The sequence below is a fragment of the Chelmon rostratus genome, chromosome 16, assembly GCF_017976325.1.
Source record: "Chelmon rostratus isolate fCheRos1 chromosome 16, fCheRos1.pri, whole genome shotgun sequence".
NCBI lineage: Eukaryota > Metazoa > Chordata > Actinopteri > Chaetodontiformes > Chaetodontidae > Chelmon > Chelmon rostratus.
In genome coordinates, this window is record NC_055673.1 from 12,739,481 (window position 1) to 12,761,169 (window position 21,689).

Sequence of the window (21,689 nt, forward strand, 5' to 3'; positions counted from 1 at the left end):
GTACGCACCCCCACCCCCCACCCCCCACTCCAAGCCTTTATAAAATTCCCTCATACATCCGCCTTGCGCCGCACGTTATAAACAAAGCAACGCGTCTGTCACTGCAGTTATTTACGCTGATTCCAGCGAGGGAAGACAAAAAAAAAGTTTTTGTGGACTTTAGTTTTCGTGGGGGAGTGTTCGTCTCAGGACAATCACAAGTTAAGCCGACAGGTAGGTTGCGCATCAGATCACTAACACGCGTTCTCTTTTTTGATTTTATTGGAAGAAAACGGGCGCTTGTTTAGTTTCGCAGCGTGTCTGAGCACGTTGTTGTTCCTGTTCGGCGGTGCAACTGCGGTCAAATGCAGCCTTGAAAGAAGGAAAACACTTCACATAGATTTCAGAGTGTGTTTAGATTTTTTTTTCGTGCATGTTAAGGAAATGCAAAACAGGCGTTATTACACGTATAAACACTTTTTCTCTGGAGGAATATATGTTTTGCATATGACTAAAATTATATGGCACGCAGTTTACTGTAGGGTAGGGCAGCAAGTAAGCAGGTGGAGAGTCACAGATCGACATGCTTTTTGCACGTGACTCTTGAAGCGCGCGCACACACACGGGCGCTTTTCTGGAAAATGTAAATATTATGGGAGCAATAACAAATCCTCTTTGCTTTCTAGCATCAAGGAAACAAATAAACATGCATTGGGGTGAGGGTGGTGATGCTTGTTTTCTGGCTAAATCAAAGTATGAAAAATATTGATACTTAAGCTACTTAAGAATTAATGGCAGTCTGCCAAAATTTAAAGCTCATCATCTATTGGCTGCAGCCCAGATAACGCAGCATCCTCCTCAAGTGTTCAGACCTGTCCAAAAGGTCATGAACCTGATCTCTGGAGCTCTGTAGAGCTGTGGTGACACAGGATCTCACAATAATGTTTTTTTTCCTGGAACCGCCCTGTCCCCCGCTGACAAACTTCCTGCAGCAGTTGAGACCCCCGTATTTTGATATCTTTTCCACTCTAAAAATGTAGGTCTGTGTCAGCTTAGTCCAGCAGGCCTGCTGCCACCGCCGCTGCTGCTGCTGATATTTCAGAACCAGGGATTTGACAGATTAGTTCCCAAAGATTAGGGAAGCAATCATTGTTTCTGCAGATGGACGTTGAGGCTCGTGGATTTAAAACTATGTGGAGGCGATGGAGCAAGGATGGCCTGGCCTTGATTCTGGCTCCCTAAAATCGAGACTCTCTGTCCAAATCTCATCCGTGCATATGCTCCTCTCTCTCAGCAAACAGAGGAAGAGTTTGAGCTCACGCTGTTTTGTAACTGTTGATGCTCCGGCTTAGAGTAGTGTGTCGCATCTCTGGATTTGCTGTGGAGAAAACAAGCACTGATGTGTCACGTAGGCCTGCATCAGTGTTGTTGTTGTTTTCCCTCCAAAGCTCAAACCACATTATCTCACCCTCAAGTGAAAACATTGGATTTTCAAAAGGTCAGCGTTTCAGGAATCACCTAATCATGAGAAGTGTGCTTATAGTCAAAGCTCTAAAGAGTGATGGATCATCAACTGGATGATGGTCATGTAAAAGCTTTTAGTAAACAACCTCTGGGTTGTTTCCACGTCAGAAAAAGGGAAACCGTACAGGGAAAAGCTTGCATTCTTGATGCAGCTGATTTTGGGCTACACGTTTCAGATCGTCCCAACCCTATATCCTCCCCCCGTTTCCTGTTCACGATTGCGTAACACAGTCTTGCTTCTGCCAGGCCGAAGCTGCTTCGCTGAATAGTTTGTTTTCTTCTCCCACAGCCTGACAGACACGCGCACACGCACACACACACACACACACACACAAAACAAAACAAAACACACACATGTTTCAATAGGGAATAAGCATGTAGGAACTAGTTTGGCTTGGTTGTTAACAGTGTAAGACTTTTGTCTATGACACCAAACCAGTTTGGAGTGAAGCCAGTTTAAAGAGAGCCCCCTGTTGCTGCGGCAACAGAAAATCCCTGTGAGAAAGAAATGCACCGCAAAAGCATCACTTCCCCATTAATATGTTCTTTCAGGCATTTGACAGTTAACTCCCCCCCCCATGCTCTTCAGACTCATTTATACGGAAATGTTAAAAGTTTTTCCCTGCCAATCATTTGACTTGCGCTACAGCTGTGACATTAATTTGACAGATTGTTACATAAGAAATGTCAAGACAGCAGCACTCATATCTCATTGCTTGGGATTTGGAATCCTGGGGTTAAACTAACGCCCCCCCCTTCTCCTCCCTGTCGGCCAGGTGAAACATTAGCTCAGCAAGGCGAGCAGTTGGAGGCACACGGCTGGTGTAAACAGCAGGTGACCTAGTTGCCTCTCTCTCTCTCTCTCTCTCTCTCTCTCTCTGCTGTCAGCTGCTAACAGGTGGTGAGAGAGGTAACAGAGGAAGTCTGCACTCTGTGCGCTTGTTAACGAGCTCTCAGGATTGTTTTTACGTAGCCGTGTTTGCAAATAGGCTCAGAAATAGGCACACACACACACACACACACACATTGATGCATGAACTGATTATTTCCCATGTTTCTAATCTGAAACGCCCTGAGTCGTTTCATTCTCCAGCATCATGAACGTGCCCTCTCTCACATGGCTGTGGAATCTCAATGGGGGCTGACTTCTTGTCCTCTCCAACAAAGCTCCTGCAGTGTGATGGCGGCCATGTTTTTGAAGGCCTCAGCAGAAAAATGAACCTGTTGTTTGATACTCCTCTTCCTCTGTGCTATTGTGCGATCCGGCTGGCTCCGGTCTCTGTTCTCCCAGACAGAGGAGCGTGTGTGTGCATGCGTGTGTGTTCTCGTCCAGGGCGTGCTCTGCCGGATGGCCGTCATCTCCACATTTGAAATGTAATGAATCACTTCCTCTGAAGAGACCGCGTCGCTTTGACGGCCACTCTGCTGTCCCGTAGATTGATGTGTTTTCTGCTAGTGGCGGTAAACAAAGCAAAGGCAGAGGGCACGAAACACATGGAAGGAGTCTGGAAAGGGCAAACATGGTGACTGTAACCAAGCTGAAACCAAGACAAACAAAAGTGGCAGAACTCGCAGAGCCTGAACGCCAGCAGAGGGATGAAAAGAGGCTGAGGGATGCGTTGGTGGGAACCATGGGTGTCCGCTGCTCCTTGTGCATGTTTGTGTGTGTTGGTCACAGAAGGCCCCCTTCAGCTGAGGGGAGAGAGGAGGGCAGGGTCCTGGCTCTCAGGAGCCACCGGTGCCAGTGGACAAAGAGCCCTCTTAACTGGCTAATTTGATTTGCATGCAGAGCTGCAGCCTGCCCGCTCTCCTCCAAAACAGCATCATGATCCACCGCCTGGCCTCTCCTCGCATTCCCCCTGTCCCTCTCTTCTTTTCTTTCCCCTCCCTGTTTTTCTCACTCTTTCTCCATTTGTCCATCCCCCTCCTCTTCCTCGTGAGCCTCTCTTGTTAGACAGGGCGTTAGTGTTCATTTTTTTTGAGTTATGTTCCCAGTCTTGAAGCTATCATCAGGGGAGGGAGCGCTTCAGGTTTCAGTTCTGTGGTTAGTCAGCGCAGGGTGTCTGTGAGACTTCAGTCCCCCAGCGTGTCTCAAGGTGTGGCCCTTTACGTGTCCACATGTTAGCGCAGATCGCTGCGCCAGTCTCTGCATGCCCCTGTGTCTGTACACCTGTGTGTGTGTGTGTGTGTGTGTGTGTGTGTGTGTTTGTGTGTGTGTGTGAGGTCTCCAGGTCAGGTCTCCTTTTATTAGCTTTGCATGGATAAGAAACACTCCCACCCCAACGTTCAAACAATCTGTCATTTTACTGTCTGCAAGTCAGCCTCATATAGCCCGCCAACCCTCGCCACACCTGTTTTAAAAGAGGTTGGCGCTCCAGGGAGTGGAATGATAACAGCTCAGTTCATTTAAAGTACGGGCTTAATTATTTTGTGGACTCCGGGAAAGCCTTGAACAAACCTTTTTTTTTTTTTGCTTTCCTTTCGGAAAGCACAGGTTGAACCAGTCACTTGCTAACTCCTCTGACCTCTCTTACGGCAGGTTCTGCAGCCCTTTGAAATGGATGACATCCAGGTTGTTGAGTCCAAACCCCTGCTGGTTGACAGGGAACTGCCGGTACGTGTTCTGCACAAAGACAAAGTCAAACAGTGTTTGAAAGGATTTGTCAGAATTGTGTTTTGACTTGCTCGAGTATTGTGACTCTCACCTTTGCACGTTTTATACCTGACGAGTTGCTTGTGTGGTTCTTTCGTACATCGCTGCTTTAATCCAGTCGCTGCACACACTGACAGAATGGAAGAATGGAGAAATCTGACCCACCAAAGCCACATAAAGCATATTTGAGGATTAATTCGCAGTTAGAAATTCATGATGGTGGACCTGGATTTGGATCTGCACTGTAATAACAGTGATTAAATATCCCGCTAACTAATAAACAGATAAATGTTATGCTCAAAATTCAATGAAAATATCGTACTTGCCCTGCTCATCGCTTCCAACATTGAATTCTCCAAAGACAGTTTAGTCATTTGTCCAGAACTACAAAGCTGTGCAGTTGAAACAAAACTCACATGACAGAGGTCATGTGGACATACATTCAGTGACAGGCTGATGCCCTCAAGATATTAGATTATAGCGTGTTACACTGTAATTGCATTAGTTTTACATTCTCATCACTCTTCTCTTTCCTTGCAGGGCCTGAGAGAGGCTGTGCAGCAGCTGGTTATCAAGGTATGTTTGCACACAGAAGAAATACAACCCAGCATTTATTGCTCCTGCCAGTCATAAACCCAGTTTTATTATTTGAAGCTTGTGTTGGCAGATGATGCCAATTCCCTGTTGTATGCACAGTCGGGGTTTATCCTATATCTTCTTATTCTAGCCTGTCTGGTACCATCTAGTGGCTGATGAAAAGAAAGACTCTAATCAACATAGCTGTTGACTCATTTATCTTGGTGATGACCTTTCATCCGCTGGGATTTTATTAGAGCTGGAATCTAATTGGGCTTCCACTAATTCAGTCAGCTGCTGAAAGTGATGAAACACACTTTGGGCTGGATTTTGTAAGATAACACAGCGACGGCGCATCAGCCTTTTCATTTTCCTCTCCAGCACTTTGACGCGCACTTTTTTTGGTCAGTGTATATGTGCTGCTGAGGCTGGGGGCCGCTCAGCACCCTGGACAGCGCTCAGACTCTTGATCTTAAAAGTACAGTGTCGGTACGAAGTACACGTTGTCCCATCCTCAGAAATGCATCGACTTTTACCTCCAACATAGCAGCCCCAGTCTCTCAGGTCAGGGTGTGTGAGGTTTTTGGCCGTTCTGGTCTGGCAGTCGGTGGGTTTTTTCCAGGCCCATCAAAGAGCTCATTTGATCCTCAAGCTCTTCGGACCTACTTTGATGTTACACTGAAGTATCCAGGGAGACTCCTGACGCTGGCAAACCTCTCTTTCCCCCCTTTGAGTTCCCTACATGCAAATACTCGCGTTCACAAATACAAGTGTGCACTGATACACACGCACGCTGCAGGATTATGCGGCCTGTGTAGGTTACGTGCTGTTGAGGCGGAGGGTAGGTGGAGCACGGTGAGTCCTGAGATGTTTACGTGTACATTGCATCCAGTAAACAGGTTATACGCCTCCCTGGATGTTCCTCCACAGCAGATCCCATGCAGTCAGAGCTGCTTTGGAAGCTACCCAATAAGCCGTCCTGTTCAGTGTGGCTGACCTGCAGGTCAGGTCACCATGGGGCAGATTTTTGTTGTTGTTTTTTTGATGACTCTGAAACTACAGACAAATGTTGCTTTGGTGAGAATAAAGAAATTTATGGCTATAAACAAGCATTTTTATTCAGTAGCAACATTGTTCTGATGTCTTCGCCAGTGTATTTTCATGAGAGAATTTTTTTTTAAACAAGAATGGATCTCCTTTTCGAATAAAAGTCATCAAATACGCATTTACCAGGACGACAAACAGCTTCCACCTGTAAACAGAATGAACATCATTCATGTAGTTATTCAACAGTCACTGACTGTTTGTGGAGGATGTTCAGGAAATGCTTACTGGTGTGTTAAATGTCACGATTTTAGTTTCAGCCATTAACTTGAAAACATTTCCCTGAAACATTGCTGAATAATGACTGCGGTCTTCCCCTCCCTCATTCATTCAGATGTCTTCCCATTGATCACACACACACACGCCTATTCATCAGCTCAACTCTGTAGTCGATGCCCCCTCTGTCTGACATTGGCTGATCCAATTTAGGGATCTCTTCAACTAGAGTTAGCTTGTTTTGACCAGCCCGCAGGCACCATGGGAGGCTGGGAGCTTAGGCCAACTGGTAAGCAGCAGGGGTATAAAACGTAGCTCTCAGAGCAGGGCTAAACGACTTCAGAGGCTTACCAGCGTTTGGATCTATAGCTCAGGGAGCCACTGCGACTGCACTTTTTCAGTAGCGAGCGGCGTTGAACTCCTCTCCTGCAAACATGGTTCTGGAGGATTCTGATGTGGAAATGATTGTTGCTGAGATTGAAGTCAGCGTGAGTAGACAAATGTTGAAACCGTTTGAGTAGCTTCTGGTGGATTTGTTGGATTATGCCGCTGCTGTCGGAGCACTGAGTAGAGAGTAGTTTTTATATTTTTGTTTTGTGGACTGGATTTGAATAAGTAGACAATCTTTAAAGTGGTTTCACTGTTTTCTTGTTTGGTTGGAAATTAGTTTAAAAAACTCAAAGAAATTAAATTTTAATGTTGTTAATAAAACTTCGACAGCTAGCAAGCTGTAAAGTGAAATGTATGAGTGAGGATCCTGTGTGGTTAATTGTGATGGCAGTGGCGGTAAATGTGCCACTCTGTTGCTGCATTGAGCCGAGCTGCACCTTTTTGGCTTTTAAAACTGAATTCCTCGACATGTCTCCATTGAATTTTATTAAAAAGGTTTTTTTATCCACACTTTTTGCACTAAGCCTGGCCCTTTTTTTTGCACCCGTAGGAGCACGATGTGGAGACTCCTCATGGAAGAATCCACTGTACGGTGAAGGGGGTTCCCAAGGCGGACAGACCAGTCATCCTCACCTTCCATGACATTGGACTGAACCGTAAGCCGGGCTCCTTATTCAGTTCTGCTTAGGTGAAACATCTGTTGTTGTGCCTAAAGCCTGGGCTGTTTTGAATTACTGCACCACGTGGGATCAGATTAAGTTCCCCAAGCGAACTTTATGTCGCTAAATATGTTACATTAAAGTGCCTACAGATTTTAGTGACAGTCTCAAACCTTGCAGGGCTTGATGAGGCACAATGCTCTGCTTATCAGCCAGGGATCACTTATCAACCTCCGCCTCCTCTTTTTCTAGACAAAACCTGCTGGAACTCGCTCTTCAACCATGAGGACATGTCAGAGATCATGCAGCACTTCGCCGTGTGTCATGTTGATGCCCTCGGGCAGCATGAGGGAGCTAACACCTTTTCCACTGGGTGAGCCAGACACACGGGCACACAAGCAGAAACTTAATGTATGTCGAGCAGTCTGTGACCTTTGACCTCGGCGGGTAGATCACTGCGGATGTACTTAAGACGACCTAATTTGATAAGTGTGTTGTAGGGACAGGCGTTTATCTCGTTCGGCCTAATTGCTGCTTTGATGGTGGGGCTTTGCCTCATGTTACCTGAGCTGAACGTGATATGGAAACACGTATAGCTGTTACAGACCAGCGATTAGATAGTGCTTATTATTAAGTTGTTAACTAAACAGTACGTTCTTTGCTTTGCAGATATGAGTACCCTTCTATGGACCAGCTCTCTGAGACCCTCCCCCTGGTGCTGAAGCACTTTGGGTAAGTTGAGCTGCGGTTTTCACATTCGCTCTTCACACTCAAATTCAAGATTTTTTTCTAACCTGTTGTTCTAACAGTATCCGTGTATGTTTGGCTGCAGGCTAAAGAGTGTTATTGGAATGGGCATCGGAGCCGGGGCCTACATACTGACCAGATTCGCTGTAAGTTTCCCCTCTCAGTCAGGCTTAATAGTTATGAGTTTTAATCATTTTGGGATTAGCAGAGCCAGCTAATGTGTTTCTTCTTTTTGCTGATTTTGGCAATAAAATGCTGCTTGAGCCCGCTGAGCCAGAAAAGCCTCAGGAATGTTCCAGATCAGCTCAACACTAACACTGTGCTCAGTGGGAAGTCTCGCTCTGTTGACACAAGGCTGACAGAGATACAACTATTAACTCCTTGCTGCAGCCTTCTCTGTAACGAAATCAATTGTGCATCACTGCGCAAAATTGTTTTCTTCTTTGAAATGCATTTAGCCAGGAAATCCGCTTTGACGTTTCCATTTAAATCCATCTTGGCTAACGTAAGCTGCAATACCAACGAGCTACAGGCGCACAGAATATGCCACAAAATCAGAATTAAGCAGAAATGCAATGATAAGACCATGACAAATAAGGTAATAACATAATAAAAATAACTAAAACTAATCTAAAAAATGCATTAATGAGAATTTAAAAATACCCCAAAACATTGGCCACCTGGATGCAGTTTTTGCACATATATTTGGCTAAACGTGGCATTTTAACATGTAACAAATTTTATGTTGTGTGCGTTTTAGCTGGACTACCCGAACATGGTGGAGGGGCTGATGCTCATCAACATCAACCCATGTGCTGAGGGATGGATGGACTGGGCTGCACACAAGGTCACACACACATACACACATTAATAGCTCAAACATACACACATATAGTTAATAGCTGTCTGAAACATCACCAGAAGCGAGCTGGAAACAGAACTTAAGACGCTGCTTGAGAGCTAAATGTAGATTTATGTCTAATTTCAGATCAGTGGCTGGACTCACGCCATGCCGGACATGATCATCAGCCACCTCTTTGGAAAGGTACAGATTCTCTCACAGGATGTTTACCTGAATCTCAGTCGTGTGGTACAGAGCAGCGTGCCATTAACAGATTTTGTATTTGGTCGCCACAGGAGGAGATCCACCACAACCAGGACCTGATCGGAACATACCGCCACCACATCCTAAACGATATGAACCAGTTCAACCTGCACCTCTTTGTCAAGTCCTACGAAAGGTAAAGAAAGCACGTGAAAGTCAGTCGACTTGTTGCTTTAGAGGATAGTAGAGTGAATTTTTGTGTGTAAGTTGTATAATCTTCATGTTTCTCCTCCACAGTCGGAGGGATCTGGAAATCGAGAGGCCGGTCCCTGGAAGCAACGTCAGAACCCTCAAGTGAGTTGTCATCAAGCAACAATCAAGCACCACCTGCTGCACGCTGTCTTTTATGATATTTCACCGTGGCTGATTTGTAACAGACTGCGTTTCCCTCGTCCAGGTGCCCCTCTCTGCTGGTGGTTGGCGACAGCTCTCCTGCTGTGGAGGCTGTGGTGAGTTCACACACGACCTCTTAATGTTCGCACAGCCATTACCAACAAGGCTCCGATGCTAATGATTATACTTCCCACCGCCGTTAACCCAGCTAACGTGTGCCGGACGTGTTTTCCGTTCACTTCGGTCACCTGTTTAAACCCAAGAGATATGCCAGATTGAAACACCACAGATTTACATGAATTAGGAGAGAGGAAAGTTTGGAACTCAAAATTGGAGTGATGCAGAGTAGTTTTAATCTGCTAAAGGTTACTATTTTTAGCTCAGGGAGACCAAACAGCATTGCAGATTTGTTAGCCATAGCCAGCGTTGAGAAGTGGTACATATATTAAATCTGCAAAATGTGATCACTTGTCACTGAATGGTTTTACTTGCACCCACAGGTTGAATGCAACACCAAGCTGGACCCAACAAAGACTACTCTGCTGAAGGTAAAGGCCTGCTTTTCTCCCTCCATCCTGCCCTTCCTCCACCTCCTGTCTCATATCCTCATTCAGATTATAATAGCCTTGATGGAAACACATCGGCTGATAAGATTCCACTGGCTCAGCATTTACTTGGTGACATATTAACCGAGGGTTAGGACGGCCGAATGCGTCTTCGGAGGCGAAGTGCGTATGCAATCTGCTGCAGCTGACCTACTTGTGTTGGCCTATGGCAACCTTTTATGATCCACAAGTGAAACCAAATGGCTGCTGGAGCTAAAATGGGTGACATTTATTGGGGTTAACTGTTCGGGGTCTTGAGGAACACTGAGCGGAGGCAGCAGGGGACAAGGTGTTCCACACGTGGAGCGTAATGGGCGTTAATGGCGTGTGTCCACCGGCGTGCAAATGTACATGCACCTAACATGCTAAATGCTAATGGCCTCCTTTGTGTTTTCCCTCCTCTCTCCAGATGGCGGATTGCGGCGGCCTGCCCCAGGTGGACCAGGTGTGTATGTCTGTGTTTGTGTGACAGAAACTGAAAAACAGAAAGCTTTGCGGGACGCAGTTGTAGAGCAGCCTGCACAGGGCTGGATAATCAGCGCAGAGGGTCAGGTGGACGGGTGGATGGCATAAGAAGGTTACACTTAAGAGCATTAGCAAGTGGCAGACATGAACCACAGTTGTCAGGTTGTAATCCTCCACCCTGCGCAGCACCTGCTCATAGCAGCTGTCATATCGCCGCGAGCTGCCGGATGAGAGATTGTGTCTGCCAATGTTATGTAAACAAGTGTAATAATTAATGACGAGAGGACTAATCATCTCCCTTCCTGTGTTTTCCTTCTCTGCAGCCTGGCAAACTGACAGAAGCTTTCAAGTACTTCATTCAGGGCATGGGATACAGTAAGTAATAAAGACATGCTGTATTTTTGACTTTGGTGACATCTCAGCAATGGTGAGGTTAAAATTTGCAGCTACAAACACGCTGTGCAACTATAACCAGCACCCTGCAAAAGATGAGTTTTCTGCCACCTTGTGGTAGATGAAGATCTTTGGCCTCCACTTCGGCGTTGGTTAATAAATGACTCAAGGACTTACTGGGGTGTGACTTGAGCTCTTGAGCTGAAGGTCAACTCCAGATATTTATTGTCTTTTTTTCAGTAAATTCAACTTCAGTGATTAAAGTAAAAATACCTAATGTTCAGGTAAAGTGGCCTGTGTTACAGTTATGGTGTTATATATTATGACACTGGATATTCATTAGTGATGTATAAGCATGTAAACCGCTTTTTAACCTGGTTTAAATTGTTCTCAGTGTGCTCATTATTGGTTTTCAAATCTTTATCTGCAGTGTAGCAAGCAGCCATGCCTATCAGATGTATGTGGTGGAGTAAAATATGGTTTTCCCTCTGACATGTTGTGGAGTAGAGGTGTAGAGGAACATGAAAAAGTACCTCAGAAATGCGCTTGTATATGAAAAACAATAATCTTCATATAAAGCAATGCATTCACTAAATCCTCCTCCTCTTCTCCCCTCAGTGCCCTCTGCCAGCATGACCCGCCTGGTCCGCTCCCGCACCGCCTCCGGCTCCAGCGTCACCTCCTTCGAAGGAAACCGCTCCCGCTCCCACACCAGCGAGGGAAACCGCTCCCGCTCGCACACCAACGAGGGCAGCCGCAGCCGCAGCCACACGGCCGAGAACCAGCGCGGCCGCTCCCACACGGAAGGCTCCATGGACGGCACGGCCAACAGCAACGTGGACCAAGCCGTGCCCAAGTCCACCGAAGTGTCCTGCTAAGTGAACGTCCATCCTCCAGACACCGAAACCTTTCAAGGTCCCTTCGGTTCGTGCTGCGCTGCCTCTGACTGACACACACAATTCCTACCCACACACACACACACACACACAGATGTGGAGAGGGAAGTAAGATAGCATACCTGGAATTAAAAAAACGCACAACACTCAGCTGCAGACTGTCCAGTGCAGCTGAGATCCTCCAGTTTGAAAATATGTCTTTTCAGGGAGAGGTCAGGATCAACTGTAGGCCTGTTTGTCATTCCGAGCTCGTTGGTCAGGTCAGTGTGAAGTCAGGGGCAACGCAGCATCTGGGGATGCCGAAGCAGAGAATGTCGTAGAAAGCTGTGGCGACGAGCACACCAGCTTGTACATGTATCTCTCATAATCGCTCATACGTATAAAACCATGTTTTAATTTCCATTTCTGCGTTCCCTCCCCGTTTTTATCCATTTTTACCATATTGACACAGCTTTCTCAAATACACCTGACTGTAAATGACTGTTTTCTGTTCCCACTGTAATTGTTTGATCATTTATTCTTTATTTTCCATGTCTGAAGTGTTGTCGTTTGTACGTAGGAGCAGATTTGTAAATGTGGATAGAGAGCGTGGTGGCACAAAATGGGAGTTTGCCTCACAAATTGCTACGTAACTTTGAAAATTAAGGGACGGACTTCAAATATATCATGTATATACATCAAATGCTATAGTTTCATCTCACCAGTGTCCATTATCCTTGAGTTTTTTTCAAAACATTCCCTGTTCTCTGAACAATTACACATTCGCTCGCTGGTGAACTTTAAATCTTTTCAGGAATCAAATTATCATTTTGAATACATTACAGTGAGACTGTATGCTTCGTCATTAATCACATTCTGAAACACAAATTCAAAAGCTTTTACATAATATGCTTTATTAAAGGATCATGGCTTTCTTCTTTTTTTTTACGATGATTTCTATGCAATCAAGCACAATGGAACAAAGACGTGCCATGGATTGAATGATGAATTGTTCACTTTTTAGACGTGATGCTCCTATGTGGTTGTGGATTTTTGGGTGAGTGAAGTGATAGGTCCACATGCTAACATGAGGATAGCCATAGAACTTACCTGACCCCTTCTACTCCTGTATTTCACTTGCACTACAGCAACATTTTGCTTTGTAGAACACATATACAGCTTTGTAAAGATGCGATGCACAACTGTCTAATGCTGTAGAAAAGCATTAAAATGACATAACAGTTTGTATTTATTAAAAAAATGACAATAAAAAACTTGTAACTGATCTACCCTGATCCTGTCATTATTGCATATTCAAACCTAAAAGGCTTTGTCTTTGGCATCTCAGTCCATTTCTGCCTTTTTATTAACATTCATCATAAAGTCAATTTCATGAACCATAAAGGAAAATATACACACTTATTATCTAAGCTGGGTTGTGAGTTTAAAGACAGACAATGTATGACTGTTCTTGAAAGCATCTCAAGAACATTGCATGTGCTGTTACATATGCAAAAAGCGACATAAATAAATTAGGCCTTTGATCATTCACACGCTCACTGGATTTTTTCATTTGCCACACATTTCCTCAAAGGTTCCTCAAAGGCACATCATGCTTCATGAATCCATTCTGGAGACACATACACATTTCATATTTACAGATTTTTCCAATAGGAAAAAAGACCATAAAAAATCCCTTGTACATATTCATACACATTACAAATACAAACCATTGCATAAGAAAAAGATGTCAGAAGAAAGGTGGGATGCTCCCACAGGCTGACTGAACTGTTAGTTCATGACTTCTGGGTAACCATAGTAACTCTCCAGCTCGGCGAAGATGTCATTGGGGTTTTTGCAGCTGAGGTTGCAAAAGCAGGCCTGGACCCACATCATCTTCCAGGTGAACCCCGTCCCGTTCGGACACTCAAACTCCACGTCGATGGTTTTGGACTTGTAGGGGATGCAGCAGCGCTCGTCTGTGCAGACGCCGCAGTATTTGGGCCTGTACGGCTTCTTGCTGGTGCAGCCAGAGATGGTGAGGTTTGAGGGCAGCTCTTCCCTGTAGATGTTCAGACATTTCTTTCCAGGCTGATGGAGGAAGGGAGCAGGGAGATGTTATGACTGGGAACCTTTTTAAATTAGCATGTGACTGCTCCATACATAGAACGGAAACACTACCTTGATGTGTTTGGTGATGTCGACCTCGCAGGGCCGCAGGTTGCAAAGGCGAGACTCTTTGACCAGCTCACACTGCTCGTTGGCGTTAGAGATCCTCAGGGACAGGCCGCGGCCACAGGTCTTTGAGCAGGGGCTCCATGAGGTAGTCTGGGTAATGCAGTTCTTGTGCCAGCTCCTGGTCTCAGCTGGGGGAGCTGGAGCAACACATAGAAGTTAATTAAACAGGTCGTGTCACATCACAGTTTTTGATACACACTGATTCCATTTTTGAGTCAATTTCAGGGAATTCGAGCAAAATAAAGAAGTAATGCATAAAATGATGCTGAAGGCTAAATATATCAACATAATGATTTATACAGATGATAAAGAAAAGACAAAAGCCCTGAAAACTGATGAAACAGGTGCAGGACAGCAGATTCAGTTAAGGAAAGAAACTATCCTGGATGGGCAAAGGTTTGTTAACATTACATATTAACAAACTGGGTTTGAGAGCTGCAATCTAGTGGTGCTGGATCAAAGTCCTGTCCTACATATTTGAGCCACACTGTCTTTAGTGGACTGCCTTGGTTTCCTTTTTAACATTTTTATTGAGGACCAGTTGAGGAGAGTTCCCCCATTTGTAATAATATACCCTGAGGAGCAGAGAAGCACTGCATCCCCCTCTAAAGTCTCTTGTTTTAATCTAAAGCTTTAGGTTGGGTTTGCCTTCTAATCTGGACCTGATTAGTTTCCTTACATAACACAAAGAAATCTTCGTTCACATCATTCCCTCTGCAGCACTGCTGCACTCAATGACCGGAAACTGGACATGACCCAAAAACAGTGTGAGGGCTTTCACAGAAAAGGATTGGCCTGTCCCTGCACACACACATACACAAACACACACACACACACACACACACACACACACACACACACACACACACAAGCATCACGATCCTCCTGAGCTACAGACTGTACTCACACAACTACAGATGTCTGACTGCTAATTTTCAACACAGCTGCAGCATAAAATCCAATCATAACCATCCGCTATTGAAAAACATATTCATCATTCTTTCTTTCCTTCTTTCTTTTATGAAAATGAAGATCATGCTCACCAACAAAATTAGCTAAATCCTCCAGATCGCAGTAGTCCTTTAAAAAGCTTCCTGAACCCAGGGATCAGTTTACATAACCCTGCTTATAAAGCAATGACACCGTCACCGACACCCTAAAAGCCCAGTAATGACAAAAAAATAACCTCCAGTTTATCCCCAGCATTACCCATTTTTCGTGCCCTCTAACAACACTTGAAGCGTTCCCTTTGATTTAGCTTGCCTTGATGTTTTCACACTCAACCATGAACTGCACTCAGTGAGCTGGAAGGGGGTTTGGCAGTGCTATTGGGAATTGAAGAAAATCAAGGAGAGTTTGCAAAATAAAACCCAACTTCACCAAGCAATAGAGCAAACTGTCCCATCCTTGTGTATACACATATATCTCCAAGGCGTCCTACCCTCCACTGCGTGTCGCGGTGCCGTCTTGCGCCCTCTTTTGGGTTCATCACAGATCCATTTCTCACAGCACTCTCCCCGGACTTTGACCCGGCGTGGGGTTTGGCACCACACCCGCGGAGGCTGGGACTCTGTGCACAGTGCCACACAGCCGATGGCACCGTTCACGCACACACACTGGTATTTACAGCTGGGCTTGAAGCTCTGCCCATTACGGTAGATCACACCATCGTGCTCACAGCCTGTTCCCACCATATCTGGCAGAGAGGAACGACAAGCAGTCACATAACACAAATAGTAAAATTAGGATACATTACATTGTGGTTTGACACTTTCTGTTGCAGGCCTGTGAATATTCTCATTCATCCAGGTCATTGTAAGCTTTAGGGCATTCAATCGTTCGCAACTGGACCTCGTCAGTTTGTCTTTTCTAAGAATCAATCAAAGCAGACAGTGAAACCTTTTCTATTGGCTATTGCACAAATATCAGTGTCAGATACAGTAGACCTTTCTTTCTCATTCCTTCACATGCAAATAAAAACAAAACAGATCTACTGAAGAGCAACGTTGCACATACTATATCATGATCACATTATTACAGCTTGAACAAAAAACTTAGTACGTGCAGCCCAATTGTTTTTTTTATTTTAGTGTGAAAAGTGAAACATATGTTGCATCTGAAATATTTAAGCATAATTTTGGGCTAAGATTGGGGTAAAGCCTATGGCAAGTGACGCTTAATAAGAATATTGTTGATGATATTAAAAGCTTTTTTTGCATATCCAGTAGCTGGATTTTTTCCCCATGTGTAAACATATGGGGTTCAGGCTTTAAGTGGTTTGTACTATGATCCATCACATTTGTGGACGTGCAAGTGCAACCGCATATGTGTCAAAATGCCTCATGCAGCAACAAGCTACTAAAATAACAAATAAATCAGAGAAGGTGAAACAAGGCTCATGTAGTTGGACACAGTTTTAATGTAATGATGTAAGTGAACCAAAATCAATAGACTATAAACCAGCTCAGAGTGCACAGGTGAGTTGAATACCAACAACGGATGGAAGCAATCTGAGATGCAGAGGAGGAAGAGGACGCAGAGCAAGAACAAGGGTGAAGCAAATCTACAGAGTGGCTTTTAAATGCAACACACACTTTCAGCGCTGATGCTTATAGTGCAGTGCTGTCATCAAACTGCAGTACTGTATGTAAATCAGGAGAGCGTACAAATACACTTTGCAGCAGAGGTCTGTCTTTCTGCAGCACTACCAAAACTACTTATTTATGTATAGAGACGGTTTGAACTGGTATCATTGGAGAGGCCCCATGTATACATCCTTGTGCATGAAGCTGGGCAGGACCCTTTGTGCAGCACCTTTTTGTGTTTCTGGGAGGTCTTTGGGACGTTTTGTTTGAGTGTGAGCAGAAAGGATTGTGGGTGAGTAGGGGATCCGTCAATGTCATGTCTGGGACAACTTCAGTTTTCACACTGGTGTTCAGATATTTCAGTGACTCAACATCAGCCAGAGATTCAGAAATGTCTGTCTACCACCTTTTCTTCAACCCAATAGAAGAGTTTGTCTTTGCATGGTGTTGGAAGGTCTATCACCTAATCCAATAGCAAAGGAAAATCTCCTACAGGCGATGGTTTTGGCCTGCAGTGACACAGGTCTTAGAGTCTTGCCAAAGCTGAATCCAGCACACCAGAGGGTTTTCACACTGTTGCCTGGCAAGAGACAACATTGCCTGTGATGCAGACAAAGTCCTTTGGCCCGATCCAGCACAAAAACATGAGGCTGAGCCAGAATGAACCCCTTGTCTGTACTACTATATCACTTGCAGTACTTACAGTATACAAAATGTCCTGTGCTAAGATGTGAATATACATTTTCAATGTGTTTTTTAAAATGCAATGTTTGTTATACACAATAAAAAAAAGTTTTTTTCTGGAGCTACATGCCCTGAACACTAAGTGTTTAGATTTTTTGATGTAGCGTGCAGTGACTGCTCAGCAGTGTTTAGATAACGACTGCAGGCTGTGTGGGTTTGATTTCAGCACAGATAAAACAGTTTTGAGTGATTGCTTTTGCCAGAGGAGTCAGAAGTTTCCTGAATGTAGCTTGAAAATTTTGGTTTTGTGTTTACAGTTTTGAGAAAAGTGCGGAAGGTTTCGAGAAATGCGCCTTAGCAATTGGGAAAAACTGCTAAATCCATCAGTATTCTGGTTAGGTGACACCTGTGTTGTTACCTGGACAAGCAGCGTTTGGTCAGTGAACTTAAAACACCACATCAGGAAATAAACAGAAACATCTGCTGCTGTGTGAGAGCTGTTTGTTTGTCGGTTTTGGTGGGTGACACTTACATGCACACACTCCTTTTTCGTACCTAGGCTTGTCCGAGCTGTAGTCACAGTACAGTCCCTTGTGGTAGTCGCACGTGTCTGCCTCGTTGCACACCTCGCCCACCTGCCGGGCGCAGGTCTTGCAGCAGTCACAGCCGTCCATGAGGAGGCTCACGCCCGGCGGACAGCTCGGTGTGACCTGGGGACACTCGCAGGGCCACTTGCAGTACTGCGTCCGGTTGTACAGGTCCGCAGCTGGGGACGTGACGGTGGCGGCAGGCGGCATGGCAGTGGAATTCTGGGAGTAGGCCTGGAGAGAGGAAAGTGGACAAATTTAGCCTGGGCTCACCAACAGCTCTCTTAAAAATAAATGCAGCATGATGTGTGCATAATTAAAATACAGTGTTTTCTTTCACAGTATGATCAGTTTTCATCTTTTTACCATCATGAATGAACCTTTGTTGCGCAAAGTCACAGGCCTCTCTGTGTTTGTGCAAAAAATCTAAATGCCATCTTTAATTACACGAGAGGTATTTGACCTCCTGTCGTGAAGCAATATTCTTAATATCCTTAATCCTGAATTCTTTCATATCTAGCCCTCTTTGGTCTCAGAAAGTAGCTGCTCCCAACACTTGTGCTTCACTAGCTTTGTGCATGAAATACATGGGGACCTGTTAACGTCTGGCTGCACTGTGCAATAAATCAAATAAGGCTACAAAAATGAATTAAACACCCAGTGGAGATAATCTCATTAAATCAACGACAGCGTCTGGTCTTGTATGTGCTTAACGCTCTGGACACTTTCCATCATCATGTTTAAAATCGACACCTGCGCCGAACAGTTCCAAAAGCCCTGCCAACAAAACGAAAATCAACACCTCCTCCTCAGTGTACGAGCTGCTCCGTGAAGCCAAGATCACACAGTAGAGAGCTCGTAAAGGCAGATGTTCTCACTGAAACAGGCCACATGTGCCACATTAACAGCTTAGTGCTTGGTGGTTAGTGTCGGACAGTGGATGCACGCAGCAGAGGAAACTCTCTGACAACAAGTAACATATTTAGAGGCCAAATTCAATCCGGCTTGTTCTGAGAACACGGTGTGCTCGAGAAAAAGACAGATTATTGTCTTGGGGTTGTCGCTCAGTGAGCAAGACGCTGAGCTTTTGCTGCTTTGGCGCAGAAAAGTTACATCCTATTTGTGCTGCAACAAACTAATATGGATTGAAGTCAATTTCCATGCAGCTCACATGAAGTAATGATAAAATCATGAAGGATCTTCATGATTAGGACACCACGTCCATCATAACTGCCAAACTGGTCTAGACAGGGAGGTCCAATATTGCTGTACACTAATAAATCATAATTTGATCCATGTGCTTGGACAGCAGAGCACTTCAGTGAGGAGCTCCTGATCCATGCAAAACACACACACATGCATGCATACGCACACATACATCCGTGCACACTTGATCTGCAATTAATTGTGAGGAAACATGCTTAATTATTTTATGCATACCGTGCCCCTATGTCATATCCCTGAGCTTGTTCTCCGCACTTCAATCGAATTATGGTCATAATAATAGAGTCCCGTGTTGAAAGCTAATGCAGATAAATGAGTTTTAATCACGGCCGTGCCACTAAGTCATTCCTCAGTAGAGTTAATTTAGCCCGCAGCTCTCAGGCAAATTTACAGGGAAAACGAAAAAAAAAAAAAAGCCAAACACAGCAAAAAAACAAAAAAAAAAACAAAAACCAACCTGTCCATCACCCTCACAAAGAAAGCAGGGTGTTGTTCCATAAGTTAATTATGAAAATATGGGGCAAGCCTAATGCAATTATCATCCTGGAATCGTTCATCTTTGCTAAGTAAATTCAGCACAATTTTATTTGAAACGTATTTCATCATTGTCAGGAAAGGGGCAGAATAACAGAGCGCTAAATGAATTAGAGGAATGTTTAAGAAGTGAATAAAAATATTGTTATTTTCATCAATTTAGGCTTCAATATTTTGTGACACACCATTCAATACAATCATCTCTGTGAACGTTTTCCACCGTGGCCTCAAACAGCTGTCATGTTTTGGTGATGGCCAGTTAATGAGGAAAGATGAGCCTCCCTTGCTTCCCTGCTGATCTGATTGTTTCGTCCTGTCAGAGTCTGGTCACATGAGAGGACCTCTGATATGTGCACAGGCATGGACAAACCTCGCCTCGGGGAAGAGGGAAAACCTTTCAAATCACTCTTAATTCCAAAAGCGGGTCAATGGACAAACAGTCACTCAGGTGTTGTTTTTCATTTCCCTCCAAAAGGTTGTGACATTTAAGAGAGGCAACATGGCTTTAAACATGATTAAAAGATGCAATGAAAGCATGAATGTTTAAAAAATGCATTACAATATCAGCTAAAGCGATCATAATACCATCCCATTTTGTATAATGTAATAATATGACTTAATTTTTACCATCTTATCACAATAACACTGTTTGTTCGATGGATATTTTCGTATATTTGGACATTTATTATCTTTTCCAGTTGCTACGTGGCTTTAAAAGTCACTGTTTTCTTAATTTACCAAGAATCCAATTTCCAAAAGCCAATCCACACACCTAGTAGATAAACAGTGGGGGACACAATGGAAAGAAAAACAGCAAAAAAAAAAAAAAAGCTGTTTAACATCCAACCACGAGGTGGCACTAAAACATAACAAACGATGGAGAGTGAAGCTGCAGCGAGGCGGCTGGAGCATCTCACTCTGAGTTCAACCCCGGGGTGGTTGCAGGCTGAAAAATGAATTCTCCTCAGCTACATCAGCGACATTTTGAGGGAATAAAGGGGGTCAGGTCCGTGAAGCTCCCCCTGCTTCAAGTGAAGACAGCCTTCCATACAGCAGACCAACTTTGAATGCTTTTTTGGGGCCACATCTACAAAAAAGAGATGTGTCTGCCGGAAGGATACACTATCAGGAGGATGATATCTGGCTGATAACAGCCAATCAAAATAAGTTCATGATAACTTTCATATCAGTCCCGATTAAAAAAGCGCTAACTCATTTTTGATGCTTTCATTATATGAATTTATCTTACTTGGAAGAACACATCAAGTCCCCATAGAGATATAGTCTCTAGGCCAACACTCTATAGTTATATAGTAAGAGTTGAAAAGTCATGTTAGTAAGTAGAAGAAGACAAAAGTTTCCTGAATGAAGTTTTATAGCAGCTTCTCACTGTGTAAGAGGGGACATTGACTTTTGAACGGGCGACAGATGCATGTTTTCAGCATAATATTCATTCACCTCGCCGCTCCTCTGCACCCTGAAAGTGAGCTAAGCATGCAGCCTGAGGATTAAAACCACATAAATCTATCTATCCCTCCATCCCACCTGTTGAATCCCGGCTGCTGTTAGAATCCACAACAGGAGCCAACTCATCACTGATGAGGAACCGCAAATGCATTGAGTCCAGAATTAGTCCCGTGTCAAACGCTCGCCGCGCCGCTGTGCGCAGGTGTGCCGCATCCTCGTCCCGTCGCCGTCATGTCGGCGCGCCTCTGCCTGTGTGTCCGGAGCGGCGCTGACAGCCTGTTAAAGAGTCCGGGCTGACGTAAGGTCTGAAAGGACGAGCCCCGCATACTTCTGACAGGGGACGGTTTTTTTTTTTCTTCTTCCCTTCTCTTTCCCCTCCGCTCCACTTTCTCCCGATCCTCCTCCTCGGAGCGCCCCGGAGGTTAGGGCGTGTCTGGAAAGCCAGGCAGAGGTCCCCGTGACACTTGAGTCACTGCTGCTTCATTTAAGATTAAAAGACAGCCACACATGCACGTGTATGTGCATTAGGGCTTTATCGGTGGCTTTAATCTCCATGCTGGCCTCGAGAGACCCCTTCCTGACAGGATGTCATTGAATGTGATTTTAAAAAACAGCCAAAGATCATGTGAGAGTCCAGCAAATCAAGTGAATATTAAGTGTTTTTAGTGTGAAATTCCATCTTCCCTCTGAATACAGTGACCAAGTGGTGGCTTACTCTGACTAATGTACTTAAGTGTACATTACTT

The 21,689-nt window shown here is 44.5% G+C and overlaps 2 protein-coding genes across 3 annotated transcripts; one reads left to right on the top strand and one right to left on the bottom strand.

Annotated features, from left to right (window-relative positions):
- The first annotated feature begins 52 nt into the window (after nucleotides 1–52).
- Nucleotides 53–12,909, top strand: ndrg1a (N-myc downstream regulated 1a). 2 transcript variants are annotated; one of them, XM_041956084.1, is made up of 16 exons: nucleotides 53–213; nucleotides 4,043–4,117; nucleotides 4,697–4,732; nucleotides 6,993–7,098; nucleotides 7,354–7,474; nucleotides 7,771–7,833; nucleotides 7,934–7,994; nucleotides 8,609–8,695; nucleotides 8,837–8,893; nucleotides 8,986–9,089; nucleotides 9,191–9,247; nucleotides 9,351–9,402; nucleotides 9,787–9,834; nucleotides 10,301–10,336; nucleotides 10,680–10,731; nucleotides 11,368–12,909. In XM_041956084.1, exons 2-16 carry the CDS (start codon nucleotides 4,061–4,063, stop codon nucleotides 11,625–11,627), a joined length of 1,197 nt encoding a protein of 398 aa, XP_041812018.1. In that variant the 5' UTR covers nucleotides 53–213; nucleotides 4,043–4,060; the 3' UTR covers nucleotides 11,628–12,909. The 2 variants fall into 2 exon arrangements, with proteins under 2 accessions (XP_041812018.1, XP_041812019.1); XM_041956085.1 differs by lacking the exons at nucleotides 53–213; nucleotides 4,043–4,117; nucleotides 4,697–4,732 and adding an exon at nucleotides 6,401–6,540.
- Nucleotides 12,524–21,230, bottom strand: ccn4a (cellular communication network factor 4a). Its single transcript, XM_041956086.1, has 5 exons — nucleotides 21,022–21,230; nucleotides 17,664–17,952; nucleotides 15,304–15,558; nucleotides 13,806–13,999; nucleotides 12,524–13,715 (listed from the first exon to the last, which is right to left on the bottom strand). The coding sequence occupies exons 1-5, from the start codon at nucleotides 21,067–21,069 to the stop codon at nucleotides 13,416–13,418; spliced, it is 1,086 nt and encodes a 361-aa protein (XP_041812020.1). The 5' UTR covers nucleotides 21,070–21,230; the 3' UTR covers nucleotides 12,524–13,415.
- Between the last annotated feature and the right edge of the window lie 459 nt (nucleotides 21,231–21,689).